The following is a 13,805-nucleotide window of genomic DNA, read 5'->3' as shown; positions in this document are numbered from 1 at the left end:
ATGTCTAGGAGCAGCGTCAAGGAGTTTTTAACGTAGCAAGGTAAAAGTTGAAGCGGCATAAAGTCGGATTTCATTTTGATAGATATTTGAGTTGAAAATTGAAATATATTAAGAAACAATTGTTTTGTTTCTTTTCTTGGACTTGGGGGTGTTGTGATCATCGAGCCCAACATAGTTAGGTCTCTCTCAACCATGGTGGTTGAGTCGTCTCCCAGCCACGACCTTGGCTGGACTGCATGACAACAGGACTTAGCCTATGTTATGATTTTTATTTTTATTTTTTTATTCAAATAGAGGAAAGCAGGTTAGAAGGGATTGAACAAAGAACAATCATAAAGAGGTGGGCACCCTAACAACAAAGTCCAAACAAAAGACACAATACAAAAACAGAAACAAACAGTAAACAATGGTTTCATTAATGATCCCAAAGAAACCATAAACAAGTCAGACCTTTCTAAGGGCTGCACAAGGTGATAACAAATGGAAAAAGAACTCGGTGAAGAGTCCCAAACAATAAAAACAACAATCACTAAGTGGTTGTTGCAAAAAATGTTATGTAGAAAATCGGATAGGACTTGGCCTATCTTATGATTCTTATTCATGTACATAAAAGCAACTCAGTGATCCTGCCAAAGTATTAACTTGACAAATCCAAAGAAAGCCTTGTAGGAGTAAATAATTAATTTTCTCCCACCCAAGCTACCTTATATATAGAAATGTTAGGGGTCAATATTTTTTTTTTCATATTTGGCCAATCTCATCTTACAAATTAACCATTAGATTTGTGAACTTATGTAAACCTCACATAAATCAATAGTAGATCCTATAAATCTAATGATTGATCTATTGGATTTAAAAGAGAATATGAGCCAGATATAAAAAACTTATTGACCGCTAACATTTTTCCCATATATAATGTAAAGGGCGTTTTAGGATTAAATTGTGGTGGTAGTGGTACTTATCAAATTACACACGCACTTAATTTGACTTTACAACAAAAGTGGAATGGGGAGTTGATCGAAGATATAGCAAAGATATTTAAAATGCCATAAGAGGAAGAAGTTCGTTGATAATTGAAACTATAAATAGAAACCAATCAAACTGTCAAGACGACGTGTTGATTTGTTTAGTAAGGCATACGATAAAACCTAATACGTGAAGTTATGGTCCTCCAATACAATTTATTTGACAACAATATTGCCACTCATATTATCTACAATGGACCAAACGACCAATTTATTAATATTCTACCACTCTCGGTTAATAATTAAGACTTAGTTAACACGTAAATTATTTAATTAAAATGTGAAATGAATTGATGGAGATAATATTTGAATTCATGACTTATAGTTTTGATCAGGGGCGGAACTATGTACATCTAGCTTTAGAGGTGCTAGCCCCCTCCTAAAACTTTTTAAAAAATCCAAAAAGTTTAAAAATTTCATTAAATTTTGTTTTTTATTTTTGGTTTTGTCCCCCTAATCTAAATCACGGTTTTCCTATTTCTAATACTCTGTTAAAATACTATTTATTCCAAAAATTTAAGCTAATAAAAAGATAAATTTAATTATTTAATTAATATTCAAGTATGCATAGATGAATTAAGTTTCAAAAAGGTTTCTAATTAAGAATGCAGATTATATATAGTTGTACCATGTTTCTTTTGGATTTTATGCCATAAACATGATATAAGAAAATCTCTTTTGTTTGACAATTTTGCTTGGAGAGAAAATAAGTGACATGAAGAGATATAATAAAAAAGTGAAGTTGCATCATTATATAACCATACTCTCATCACAAAACCCTATCCATTGGAACTTGAGTCAGTGACAACTCCTGACCTCATTCTAGGATTAATAATGTTAAACACTCAAGTCTTTCAATGATATTTAATAATATTGCATCATATATAGTCTTTGTTATTTGGTTGGGTGCAATGGATTCATGGTCGACCTATGATGATCATCCTAATCTTAAATTCTTACACTGGCTAAATAAGTTGCCAAATACACAAGGTGTGGGTTGTAAATCCATTATTTCAATCTTTGCTCCATGCCGCGATGTGTAACTATGAAAAATTGATCAAAACCATCCTCGTACGACACTCTGATACAGAGACACAAGGTGCCTTATAATGAGTGAATATTGCCACGTGGCTGTCTTATATGGGATGCCCAATTGTGCAAGCCACAAGCAGCTTATCTTGCCCTCTGCCTTCTCATTCAACATATGTTTAGATCACCTATCTCACAAACCAAATAATTTTTGTCACGTGCATGAAGAGAGATCGAGAGAGTTGCACTTCACTCTTTGTTGGCATCGATTTAACATGATATTAAAGCAGAAGTTTTGTAATACATGATCTATCTAATAAGTTAGGAAATTTATTTAGCTAACCAGTGAGATGCGAAAAATAAGAAGAAAATAAAAACAAGTAATCATAAACATAAAGATTTATGTAACTCACCACTAAAGACTACATCCACCAAGTTTCAGCAATATTTCACTATTTTTTGAGAAACAATATTACAGGAAGCATGTGAATATACAAGGAGACGTCAAATCATGCGAAACCCCAAGCCTCCGCTCCATGGACTAAATTTCAGAAAAATCTCATTTAAACCATAATACTTCAAACGTCGAACAAGATTGAGTGCAAGCCGAGTCAGAAACAAATTAGGCTCCACATAGCCTAACAAGGTCTTGTTTATTGAGAAAGACACATGAAAAAAAAGTGTTAAAATATTAATTAAATGATTAAGTTCACAATTTATTTCCAAGTCATGGTATAGGGAATGCTAGGTACTCGATTTCTTGGTGTTTTCCTAGTATTCTTCTCGTCCAATGTGAATATTATTTTTTAAAAACAAAATGAGAGAAATAAGGAAAGTTTCTTTTTTGCTTTTTTAAAAAATAATATCGACATAGGATTAAGAGAAAACTAAGAAAACACCATGAGAGTACCTAGTATTTTCCTATAAAAATTTAATGTCGTTAAACTTTTAGGTCACCAAAGGGCAAAGGTTGTTTCCCTCCCCAACCATAACCAGAATTTGCCGCATCTCCCCCTATGCTTCACAAACATATTACGGCAACTACTCACACGTAAAAATTGTTTGGCGACCACAACTTGTGAGTTTCATTTCCGTACTCCAGATTCTTACTATAAGAAGGCCTTCAAGAGTGTGGCAAATCCCAAAAACATGCACATTTGACCATACCATCTGTGATATATGTCATCATCATTCATCAGGATTACACTATAGTGGCCAACCTCTGGCATGGCATGGCATGGCATGTATACCACTACATATGTAGTGGTATACCAATAAAGTTATCGATGAGCATGCATGCTCATCAATAAAGTTAGAAATACCAATATTCTAATTACGTGACCCATTGGCTATTAATCAAAATCTGGAATTATCACCTCAAAAAAAGTTGGAATATTTTATGCATTTTTTGAGCCTCTAGTGGAGAATTTCTAATACTTAATTGCGTACGTGATGTATGCATGGATTTGGAGAAGGTGACAGCAAACGTGCATGAACGTTTTAAATTATATTTTTATTTCATATTTATCTGTTCTCACCAATTTCTAGATAAGTTTTTGTTAAAAGAAAAAAACCTTTAAAAATTAAAATCAATTGGAACCGACAAATCAACATTGTGGGATAAAAATATAATTTTTAAAATTACTCAACCTAGAATATAAAAATGTTTATGTGTATATATCATGTATTTCATACATGCATTGAGTGCCGAAGGCCATTGATATTTATCTCGGAGATTAATTTGCATTCAAAATGATTCTCGGGGCTTTCTCTATTGATTACATCCAATGATATTCTAAGATAATTCCACACACAGAGTATATATATATATATATATATATATATATATATAATTGATGAACTGCCTTATTTACATCCAAACCCTAATTAAGTGAATAAAAAAGCAGTGTGATTACAAATAAGAAAACTTTAGGGTACCTATCAACTTCCTGGATTTCATAATATTCTTCATTATTTCTTTTCGTATAAGTTTACAATATAATACAAGTATCAAGATCTAGAATTTGTCATTTAAGTAATAACCCAAAAATAAAACGAAGTCAGCATCACACGCAAGGACGAAACTATGTGTATAGACTAAGGGCAGCTATGGCCCCCCTTGATTTTTAATTTGTTTTATTAAGCTAAATATATATGTATTTAGCTTAATAACTATGTTTGGTCCCTATCAAAAATTGGTTAATTTAATCCCTTCAAATGAGAAATTTTGGTTTCGTCCTTGCTCACGGAGATGCCGGAATTCCTTTTACTTTATTTTATATACATATAGCATGGAGGCTAGGTATATCAAATATATATGCATGCAAGTTATAACATTACATACAAGTGTGAATGTGTATGTATATGTATGTACGTATATATGGAGCAAAAGTCATGAGAATCTGGCCAAGAGATCATTTCGTCTCAATCTTTTGTTTCAAACCATACCTCAAGAGTCATGTAGACAAGAACCTGAAAAAGCCGCCACTCTCTCTCTCTTTCCCTCTCAAATCTCTATAAATACACAAGCCCATCATGCCTTGCTTTCTCACTTCCATACCTTGCAATAACCATCTGATCATTACATTCTTTGGAGTATCTTCAATATGGCTCAGCTGCTCTCATATTTCATAATTCTCATCATCATGCTCTCTTTTATTTCATGTTATAGCACTTTGCAAGAGGACCCACTTCGTCATTATAATTCTGATCAAGAATCTGGGTATGATTCTCAAGCGTATCCTTCCTACTTGAGCACCATTGACGACGGTGCGTTTAAGAACTTGATCCAGCAAAGAAATGATGTCTTAAGTTTGAGGAAGTTTGATAGAGTCGGCAGCATTTCAAGTTCGGGTAAAACAGTTAATGTTAACAACTACGGAGCTAAAGGTGATGGCTCTGATGACGATACAGAGGTACTCTTCTCTTCACTTAAATATAGCATTAATGGTAGATTTTACAGCCTTAAGATGATGTGTTTTGCTTGATTTGCGACCAATTTTTTTTTTTTTTTTTCTTTTGTTTTTTTAACACAATGTGACATTTGAGCTGACATAAAGCTTTGACAATACATAAATATCCCATGCATGAATGTACCCACCATGAAAATTTTACTTAGATTCTAATCTTAATCTCGAAATTTAAAAACTTGTAACGTTGATAACCCCTCTTTTTTTTTTTTTTTTTGCGGCATTTTAACAAAAAAAAAGAAAAGAAATTAAAACGAGCTAAAATATAGGATACCGATACAAGAAAATTTTAAATTTCGAGAATATGATTGTAAAACCGCTTATACTTTGGGGGTATATATTATAAGTTAAGTTTCCTCTTTTAGTTATTACACTTTAAAGTGTTAATATTTTGTGAAGTATTTTCATGTAGGCAGTGACATGCATTTTTTTCTTCTTCCTGAAATATATTATTTACCTTGGTCCTTAATTTGATCAGGCATTTAAGAAGGCTTGGGAGGTAGCTTGTTCATCTAATGGAGCTGTTCTAGTAGTGGTGCCTCAGAAAAACTATCGTCTTAAGCCAATTAGATTCTCAGGTCCTTGCAAATCTGATATTACGATGCAGGTAATTAAATTAGTTAAAAGGGTCTCCTACTTTTCAAAACTTCAAGCCCTATATATCAAATAAATATTATTTTTTATTTTTTGAAAATCATCAGATTTCTGGAACCATAGAAGCATCTGATGATCGATCAGACTACAGCCAAGAAGGCAGACACTGGCTAATCTTTGATAGTGTTCAAAATTTAGTAGTTGAAGGTGGTGGAACCATCAATGGCAATGGAAAGATATGGTGGCAAAATTCATGCAAAATCAATAAAGCTCTGGTAAGCCATTAGGAACCCAGTATTAATTTCTCATTAATAATTAGCAACCTCATATTAATTAGCCATAATTAATAAAACCCCCCTCACTATTCTTTTTTTCTTCATTGATTGGCAGCCTTGCAAGGATGCACCAACGGTATGTTTGTCTGATCCTTTTATTGGTGAATTAAGTTCTTTGTGATCACCAGCATCTTGATTCTTTGATGACTACCGTTACTTTACCACAAATTCCTACTTGTTTTGTTGATACTATTGTTGAAAAAAGGCCTTATTTATTTTTTATAATTGGGGGTATCCGAGGTGAATTCTTAGGAACCTGTGCAAAGTACCCGGCCCCCCTCACACGGGTTGGGTAAAGTTTGAACTTTTACCCAATAGTGTAACCCCAAGATATTGTTTGCACTTAAGAGGAGTCGAATCTTAAATGTGATGATGCTTCATGAGGTATTAGGACCAAGTGACTTAAAAGAATGACATATTTTGTACGAGTTAATATTAGGAAAAACTTCATTTACCACTCATGATTTTTTATTACTTTTGCAAATATCATACCCTTATATTTTAAAAAATGTCAATTTTGTGTATATATCTTCAATTTTTTCAATTTCAACCATCTTTTAGGATTTTCCGTTAAATCCTGAGGGGTGTCAAATACTCATCTTTTTTTTTTATTATTAAAAAAAAAAAATTGCAAGGATTTAGTTGGTGATGATTTAACGGAATTTTTAAAAATAGCCACGCCTGAATCTTTGAAAAGAAACCAATTTTTTTTAGAAATTGGTATTTTGGGAATTTTGACAAGATTTAATGAAAAATCTTAACAAATGAGTGAAATTGAAAAAAAATAAATAAATAAAAATTGAAAAACGGATACACTAAATCGACATTTTTTAAAATTGAAGAGTATAATTGTAAAAGTGATGAAATATCATGAGTGGTAAGTGAAGCTTTCCTTTAATATTAAATATGACAAGTAGAAGAAATATTTCCTTCGATCATTCTTCTGACAACTATGTGTGCCTTGGCAGGCACTGACCTTCTACAACTGCAAGAATTTGATTGTGAAGAACTTGAAGATCAATGACGCACAACAAATTCACATTTCTTTCGAAAAATGCATGAATGTTCAAGCTTCCCATTTGACAGTAACTGCTCCAGAGAATAGCCCCAACACTGATGGGATTCATGTCACAGACACTCAAAACATCCAGATTTCAAGTTGTGTTATAGCAACAGGTACTACAAAAAAAAACATGTTTACTGACGCTTGAAATATGGGCGCTTTATTGTGCAAGTGACCTTACTTTATAGTGGAGGTGTTTGGACAATGGGGCATGCCCTAATTTAGTACATTAGGGGCGCCTGCCCGAAAGGCGCCCTTAATTAAGGGTACCTAACATCTATTAAAAGAAACTAAAAGTTACTCAAATCTTGGAGTAAACTACCAATTGTTCCCTATTATATTCATTTATTTGTTATGATTTGTCGAAGGTGATGATTGTATTTCAATTGTAAGTGGATCCCAAAAGCTGCAAGCCACAGACATAACCTGTGGACCAGGTCATGGAATCAGGTTTCAATCTCTCAAACTTAATTTCTCCAGTACCCATGTCAATAATCAACATATATATTAATGACAGACAACAACTTTTGTTACATAAGAGTACTAATATTGGTCCTTTTTTCAATGTTGAGCTCAGTATTGGAAGCTTGGGCTCTGGAAATTCGGAAGCTTATGTATCAGGAGTAACTGTGAATGGAGCTAAGTTTTCAGGAACCACAAATGGAGTGAGGATCAAGACATGGCAGGTCACTACCTAGTACTAGGTTTTTTAGTACAAATTCCCAACACAAACACATACCCACAAAAGACATTTAGAGTGCATTTTTCATTGTGATTTCGTATACCAAAAATGTGATTTTCTTGTCAGGGAGGGTCAGGAAGTGCAAGCAACATCAAATTTCAGAACATTGTGATGCAAAATGTGGCCAATCCGATAATAATCGACCAAAACTACTGTGACCAAAACAAACCATGCAAAGAACAGGTACAGAAGTTTCTCCTAGGAGCCATATATCAACCCTTTGATCTAATTTGCTGACAAATTATCTGCTTGATTGAATTTATAACACAGGGCAGAGCAGTTCAAGTGAAAAATGTGATTTTCCAGAACATTCAAGGGACAAGCTCTTCTGACGTGGCCATAAACCTCGACTGCAGCAAGAGCTTTCCATGTCAGGGGATTTTGTTGCAAAACGTTAACCTAAAAGGCCAAGGAGGGGAAACAGCCAAAGCTTTATGCAATAATGTGAACTTGGCTAGCATGGGAGTTATTTCCCCACGTTGCTCTTGAGAGGAAGGGCATTAATAATGTAACATACTGATATATAAATATGTGTATGTATGTATGAATGTGTGTATGTATCTATATGTATAATAATGGCACACATAATTTATACTGGCTAGGATTTGCTGTATATATTCACCAAATTAAGAAATAATGTTGGTTGTTGAAGGATTGTGATAACACTGTTGTAAGCACTTATTGTTGTTGTAGATAAAATAAAATTACGTTCATAGTTTTCTTAAGAGTAATGCTTTGATTTTGGAATATTCATGGATGCCTAAATATTCTAATTAGGAAAATGAAAATATCAAGTCCCCCCACACTTTGAAATATGCTAAATTCGATTTTCTACCCTTCCACAATTGAAATATTATTCAAATGGCCGGCGGTGATACAAAGCAATTGGAGTAGGGCCCTTAATATTTTGTACCAGGTAGAGTGGGTTTCCTTTTTGTTGCTGAAGAAAAAAATACAGCTGAAAAATGTTTTCTAAGACAGGCAGAAAGTGTTGCTTTAAAGGGAAGTTATGTCGGAATTTTCCTTTTTTTTTTTTTTTTTTTTTTTTTCCTTCAAATACGGAAGTTCTATATATAATTGCTTCTGGAGTATTGCTCTTGCCCATCACCACCACAAATGATGGCATTTTTTTTGGACATTTTACTACCATTGTTGATATTCTAATTTGAGCATTGACACTTGAACACTACCACGTACGTGACACGTCTAACATTGGTGGTAACAAAGTTGTCCTTCAATAATTTTAGCATAAATCATGTCTTGACCTAATGATAGTTTACAATTGGTATGGTGTCTGAGTTATTGTGTCTCTTTCTATTAGATTATCACTTATTCTAAAAACTTAAGTTTATAAAAAAATCTAAATTTAATTATTTAATCAATACTTTAGCATTTTTCTTTACATGTGCGTTCAAACTAAGACAAGGTTCGAATTAAAAACCTTCAGTTCTAATACAATGTTAACTCCTGACGTGGCGAAAACATGTGCTACTGACCACGTGGTATAAGAAAATTCCAACACTCTATTCCTCTATTTTCTCATAAAGAAAACGGCAGTCTAGACCAACGAACCACACGAGGACTTGAACATCATTATTTCGCGAATTTTCAGCTAACAATAACTTCCTTGATTCTTCATTTTTCTCCGAAAGCAAAAACTCAAGTAACGAAAATCCAATACGTGACTTTTTTAAATTTTCATACATATTCTCGAGAACCAAATAGAACAATTGCAAAAGAGAGTAGACTAGAACCTAAAGAAGCAGGAATTGAGCAAAAGGACCGGCTTGTTTGAAAAGCTTCGTGGAAGAGTGGAGCATATCGGTTCAATCACTGAAGTCTTGTTCGCTCGCCATTGCTCAGGTTTCACTAGTAAAAATTAATTTGGGAACCTTCGCTATGTCCCCTTAAAATTCAAAACATTTCAATTTAGTGTATTGAACTTTTAATTTTTTTCAATGTCTCCCTCCATTAAAATTTTCCTTCAAAATCCCAACAAAATTTTCAAAATACCTTATTTTTTTTGTAAAAAAAGAAAAAATATTGTATTGAATACCTTAATTTTTTTTTTTAAAAAAAAAATGGGGGCAAGTGTCAATTGTGCCCCACAAATTTATCTCATTTTTACCTTATATAGAAAACATAACTGACTCATTACTCATTATGTTCAACACTGTAACTCCCTTATCCCTTTTTGAAATTCAAAAATGTCAATTTCAATTCCCTCTATCATAACTCAATTCCTCTCTCTCTCGCCCAAAACTTCGTCTTTTTCCTTAATTTCTTCATATTTTCTTCTTCATTCTTATCATTTTGGCAAAATTTATAATATTAAGCAGCAAGAAGATGACACGCCACAGAAGGCGCAATAACAAAGAGAGAGATGAGGCTAAATATGCCAATATTATTCCGGTTGAAAATGGGCCGGCTGATGACTCCCGGTGGCCACATTTCTCCGATGAAGACATTGTCTTCTGCTTTAGAGAGAATGGAACATTCGACGTTGTCAAGGAAACTTCCAGACCTATAAACCGAAAGGTTGGTAGCAACATATTGATCTATCTTAAAAGTTGAGAAAAAGAAATTTACTTTATTTATTTATTCATTCATACCCTTTACTTTGGTTTGGTTTGGAGAAGCAGCTCAATTATGGGGAGGAAGCCAAAACAGGAGTAAAAATGTATGGCAATGAAGAAAAATTGAATAGAAATGGACGTGATGGGCATGTTATAGTCTTTGACCAAAAGGTATATAAATAGGGTGCCTTTTTTCTTTTATTTTTCCCTGTTGAATTCCCATTGGAAAAGTGTCTTTAGAAAGTGTTGTACCAACGAGTTGACATAGATTCCTACTTCCTATAATCATTTTCATTAGAATATTACAAGGAAAAAAAAAAATCTAATTATTATTTTTTTCGTAGGATGAGGAAGAAAGCATATACTTTGATGCGGAAGGGCCTACAAACGGCATGAGAAGGAGATATCAAATTGCTCATGAGGTTGAAGACTGCCGCCTGGTGTCAGTAGGATCAAGTGAATCCAATCAATCTGATGGCAGCAATGGCTCTTTTGCCTTTCCAGTGTAAGTTAGAAACTTCCTCCTTTTTTTTACACTCTTATTTTTTTCTACTGTTTTAAAAACCCCATTTTGATTTATTATATTTTAATTTATTGGTGGTTTTAAAAGTAACTTATAAGTTTTTTTTTTTTTAAAAAAAAAAAGTATAAAAAAGTGGAAGTATGTGTAAAGTTACTTTTATTTTTGTTTTTGTTTCTTTTTGCCATGATCAAAATTTGTAAAATGAGACGTCACAAGGAGTCTATTTTTCACTCTTGAATCTAATATAAAATGAATGTCGATAATGCTTCCAAACATGGTTAAAAGCAATCCTTAACTCTTTCAAGGCAACGCCACCCATATCTGAAAGTTAAATCAAGACCCGTATAAGACTCACCGCAACCCTAAACACAAAGTTAGAAGCAACCCATTTTGCTACTTAATGTGCACATCCTTTAGAGAGAGCAAATGCTTGGGGATGTCTTCTTGTTGTTTCAAATCGCAATCTCTCTAAGCTTCATGTTTCTACAATATGATTTTGCAGGTTGCGGTGGGAATGGATGGGAAGCCCTGTGCAAATGCCAAAATCAGATGGCCTGCAATTAAGGAAGCACAAGGCCCGCTGTGTGGGATTTCAGTGTTTTAGAATCTGAAAGTTGCATTGCATCCTCTCTGACTCTCTTCCAGTACTCTCAATTTTTTTCTTTTTCTCCTATACGTTTGGATTGATCACATGAAGCAACTGCTAGTGCTATATATACACACGTAATAAGGGCTTTATGTTATTGTAGATAAAATAAAATTATATTCATAGTTTTCTTAAGAGTAATGCTTTCATATTGGAATATTCATGGGTGCCTAAATATTCTAATTAGGAAAATGAAAATATCAAGTCCCCCCCACACTTTGAAATATGCTAAAGTCGATTTTCTACAATTGAAATATTATGCAAATGGCGGTGATACAAAGCAATTGGAGTAGGGCCCTTAATATTTTGTACCAGGTTGAGTGGGTTTCCTTTTCGTTGCTGAAGAAAAAAATACAGCTGAAAAATGTTTTCTAAGACAGGCAGAAAGTGTTGCTTTAAAGGGAAGTTATGTCGGAATTTCCTTTTCTTTTTTTTTTTTTCCCTTCAAATACGAAAGTTCTATATATAATTGCTTCTGGAGTATTGCTATTGCCCATGATCACCACCACAAATGATGGCATTTTTTTGGACATTTTACTACCATTGTTGATATTATAATTTGAGCATTGACACTTGAACACTACCACGTGACACGTCTAACATTGGTGGTAACAAAGTTGTCCTTCAATAATTTTAGTATAAATCATGTACGTCCCGACCAATAGTTTACAATTGGTATGATCGATGTCTCCGTTATTGTGTTCCTTCGTCTTAAATCATTATTTATTTTAAAAATTTGATATTTAGTACTAATACTATGTTAACTCATTATTAATTTTAAAAGCTTAAACTAATAAAAAAAGATAAATTTATTATTTAATAAATACTTTAATAATTCTCAATCCTCTTGTACTAGGAAAAGGTCCTCTTAATGTTCTAATTGATATCAACACACTATTTTACAGCATTTTGAACTTAGATCTCGTATATAGCCTCGATGGATGAATGAATTAGTAGAATCATAAGAAGTATCTTTATTTTATTTTTTATTTTTTTATGTTTTGTCATTCCTTAAATTTAATTTCTTTTGAACTTTCCAATTGTATTCATGCTTGTGGCATAAGCAAGCAAAACAATCATTATCCTTAATTTTGACATTTCTCATCTTGGCATGATAACACACACTACTATTGCTTTTCCATGATCATAATGGCCCATATATCCTCTCTCTCTCTCTTTTTTATCTTTTATTTTTATTTTTATTTCCTTTTAGTTCTCTTTTTGGTTTGGGTCTTTGGAAGGGCTTTAGAACTTTGAACACCCACCATGCTCTCAATGTTTTGTAAATCTGAAACACAATTAATTTGATTATAGAGCATGTTATGAAAATCTACAATTTGATGTAAGATTGTAGAGGCATGAGATAGGGACATATAGTCATTTAGATATATAGATTTCCTACAAACGTGTTGAAAAAAATATTCAACTCAAGCACGTGTTTTTTAAAAGTATTTTATTTTTTGCATGTTTTTTTAATAATATTAAGGGGAAATTTCACTTTGGTCCCCTGAACGTTTACTCGATTTTACAAACATCCTCTGAACTTCCAAATCTCTCAATATGGACATCTGAACTTTCAATTACTCTCAATGTGGACCCCTCCGTCAGATTTTAAACATTACATGACATTTATACCCCTGACTTTTATATAAAATTTCAACTTCCAAAACGTTTTTTTATTTTAAAAAATAATAAAAATCAAGGACATTTTGGTCTTTTTTGTATTTTTAACGGCTAAAATTAACGGAAGTATTCTAATTGAGAGTAATTGAAAGTTTAGGGGTTCAAAATGAGAGATTTAGAAGTTCAAGGGGGTTTGTAAAATCGGGTAGAAGTTCAGGGGGCCAAAGTGAAGTTTTCCCTAATTTTAATTAAAAAAAATGTGCTTATCGCATGCTTAAAGAACACATAACACTTTTAAAGATTGAGTTTAAAGAATTCACAACACATTTGTAGGAAATTTATATACATAAAAACATGTGTTTTTCACATGCTCAAAAAATATATGACAATTTTAAAGACGGATTGAAAAAAAATAAATAAATAAACCCAATTTGAAAGAAATTTCTGTCCAATACATATAATAGTCTTAGAGGATTTGGATTCCCTATTATTGTTTGCCCAACTAAAAAGAAAAAAAAAATACAGAAATAGTAATAGTAAACTCCACACAATTTGAATTGGAACCCACCGGCCCACACAATAATAATTCTAATATTTAAACAAAAAATATAAATAAATATATATATATATATATATTTACTACCAATCTCTGTCTGGGCCAATATTTGATCCATCATCCA

At 32.9% G+C, this 13,805-nt stretch overlaps 2 protein-coding genes across 2 annotated transcripts; both read left to right on the top strand.

The window, feature by feature from the left end:
* The first annotated feature begins 4,657 nt into the window (after window positions 1-4,657).
* On the top strand, window positions 4,658-8,246 carry PGAZAT (polygalacturonase ADPG2-like protein). The gene is made up of 9 exons (XM_059606876.2): window positions 4,658-4,969; window positions 5,502-5,630; window positions 5,725-5,892; window positions 6,008-6,028; window positions 6,921-7,128; window positions 7,384-7,465; window positions 7,593-7,701; window positions 7,824-7,940; window positions 8,028-8,246. Exons 1-9 carry the CDS (start codon window positions 4,661-4,663, stop codon window positions 8,244-8,246), a joined length of 1,362 nt encoding a protein of 453 aa, XP_059462859.1. The 5' UTR covers window positions 4,658-4,660.
* Window positions 8,247-10,103: 1,857 nt separating this feature from the next.
* Window positions 10,104-11,467, top strand: LOC132191779 (protein BREAKING OF ASYMMETRY IN THE STOMATAL LINEAGE-like). Its single transcript, XM_088511058.1, has 4 exons — window positions 10,104-10,295; window positions 10,400-10,504; window positions 10,678-10,838; window positions 11,359-11,467. The coding sequence occupies exons 1-4, from the start codon at window positions 10,104-10,106 to the stop codon at window positions 11,465-11,467; spliced, it is 567 nt and encodes a 188-aa protein (XP_088367184.1).
* The last annotated feature ends 2,338 nt before the right edge of the window (window positions 11,468-13,805 follow it).

The sequence above is a fragment of the Corylus avellana genome, chromosome 10 (genome assembly GCF_965113065.1).
Source record: "Corylus avellana chromosome 10, dhCorAvel1.hap1.2, whole genome shotgun sequence".
Lineage (NCBI taxonomy): Eukaryota > Viridiplantae > Streptophyta > Magnoliopsida > Fagales > Betulaceae > Corylus > Corylus avellana.
This window is presented reverse-complemented; position numbering and strand designations above follow the sequence as displayed.

Coding starts and splice junctions, on each gene's coding strand:
- LOC132191779 (XM_088511058.1), top strand. CDS start 10,104: ATGACACGCCACAGAAGGCGCAATAACAAAGAGAGAGATGAGGCTAAA. Junction 10,505..10,677: donor TTATAGTCTTTGACCAAAAG/GTATATAAATAG, acceptor TTTTTTTCGTAG/GATGAGGAAGAAAGCATATA. Junction 10,839..11,358: donor GGCTCTTTTGCCTTTCCAGT/GTAAGTTAGAAA, acceptor ATGATTTTGCAG/GTTGCGGTGGGAATGGATGG.
- PGAZAT (XM_059606876.2), top strand. CDS start 4,661: ATGGCTCAGCTGCTCTCATATTTCATAATTCTCATCATCATGCTCTCT. Junction 5,631..5,724: donor AATCTGATATTACGATGCAG/GTAATTAAATTA, acceptor GAAAATCATCAG/ATTTCTGGAACCATAGAAGC. Junction 5,893..6,007: donor GCAAAATCAATAAAGCTCTG/GTAAGCCATTAG, acceptor ATTGATTGGCAG/CCTTGCAAGGATGCACCAAC.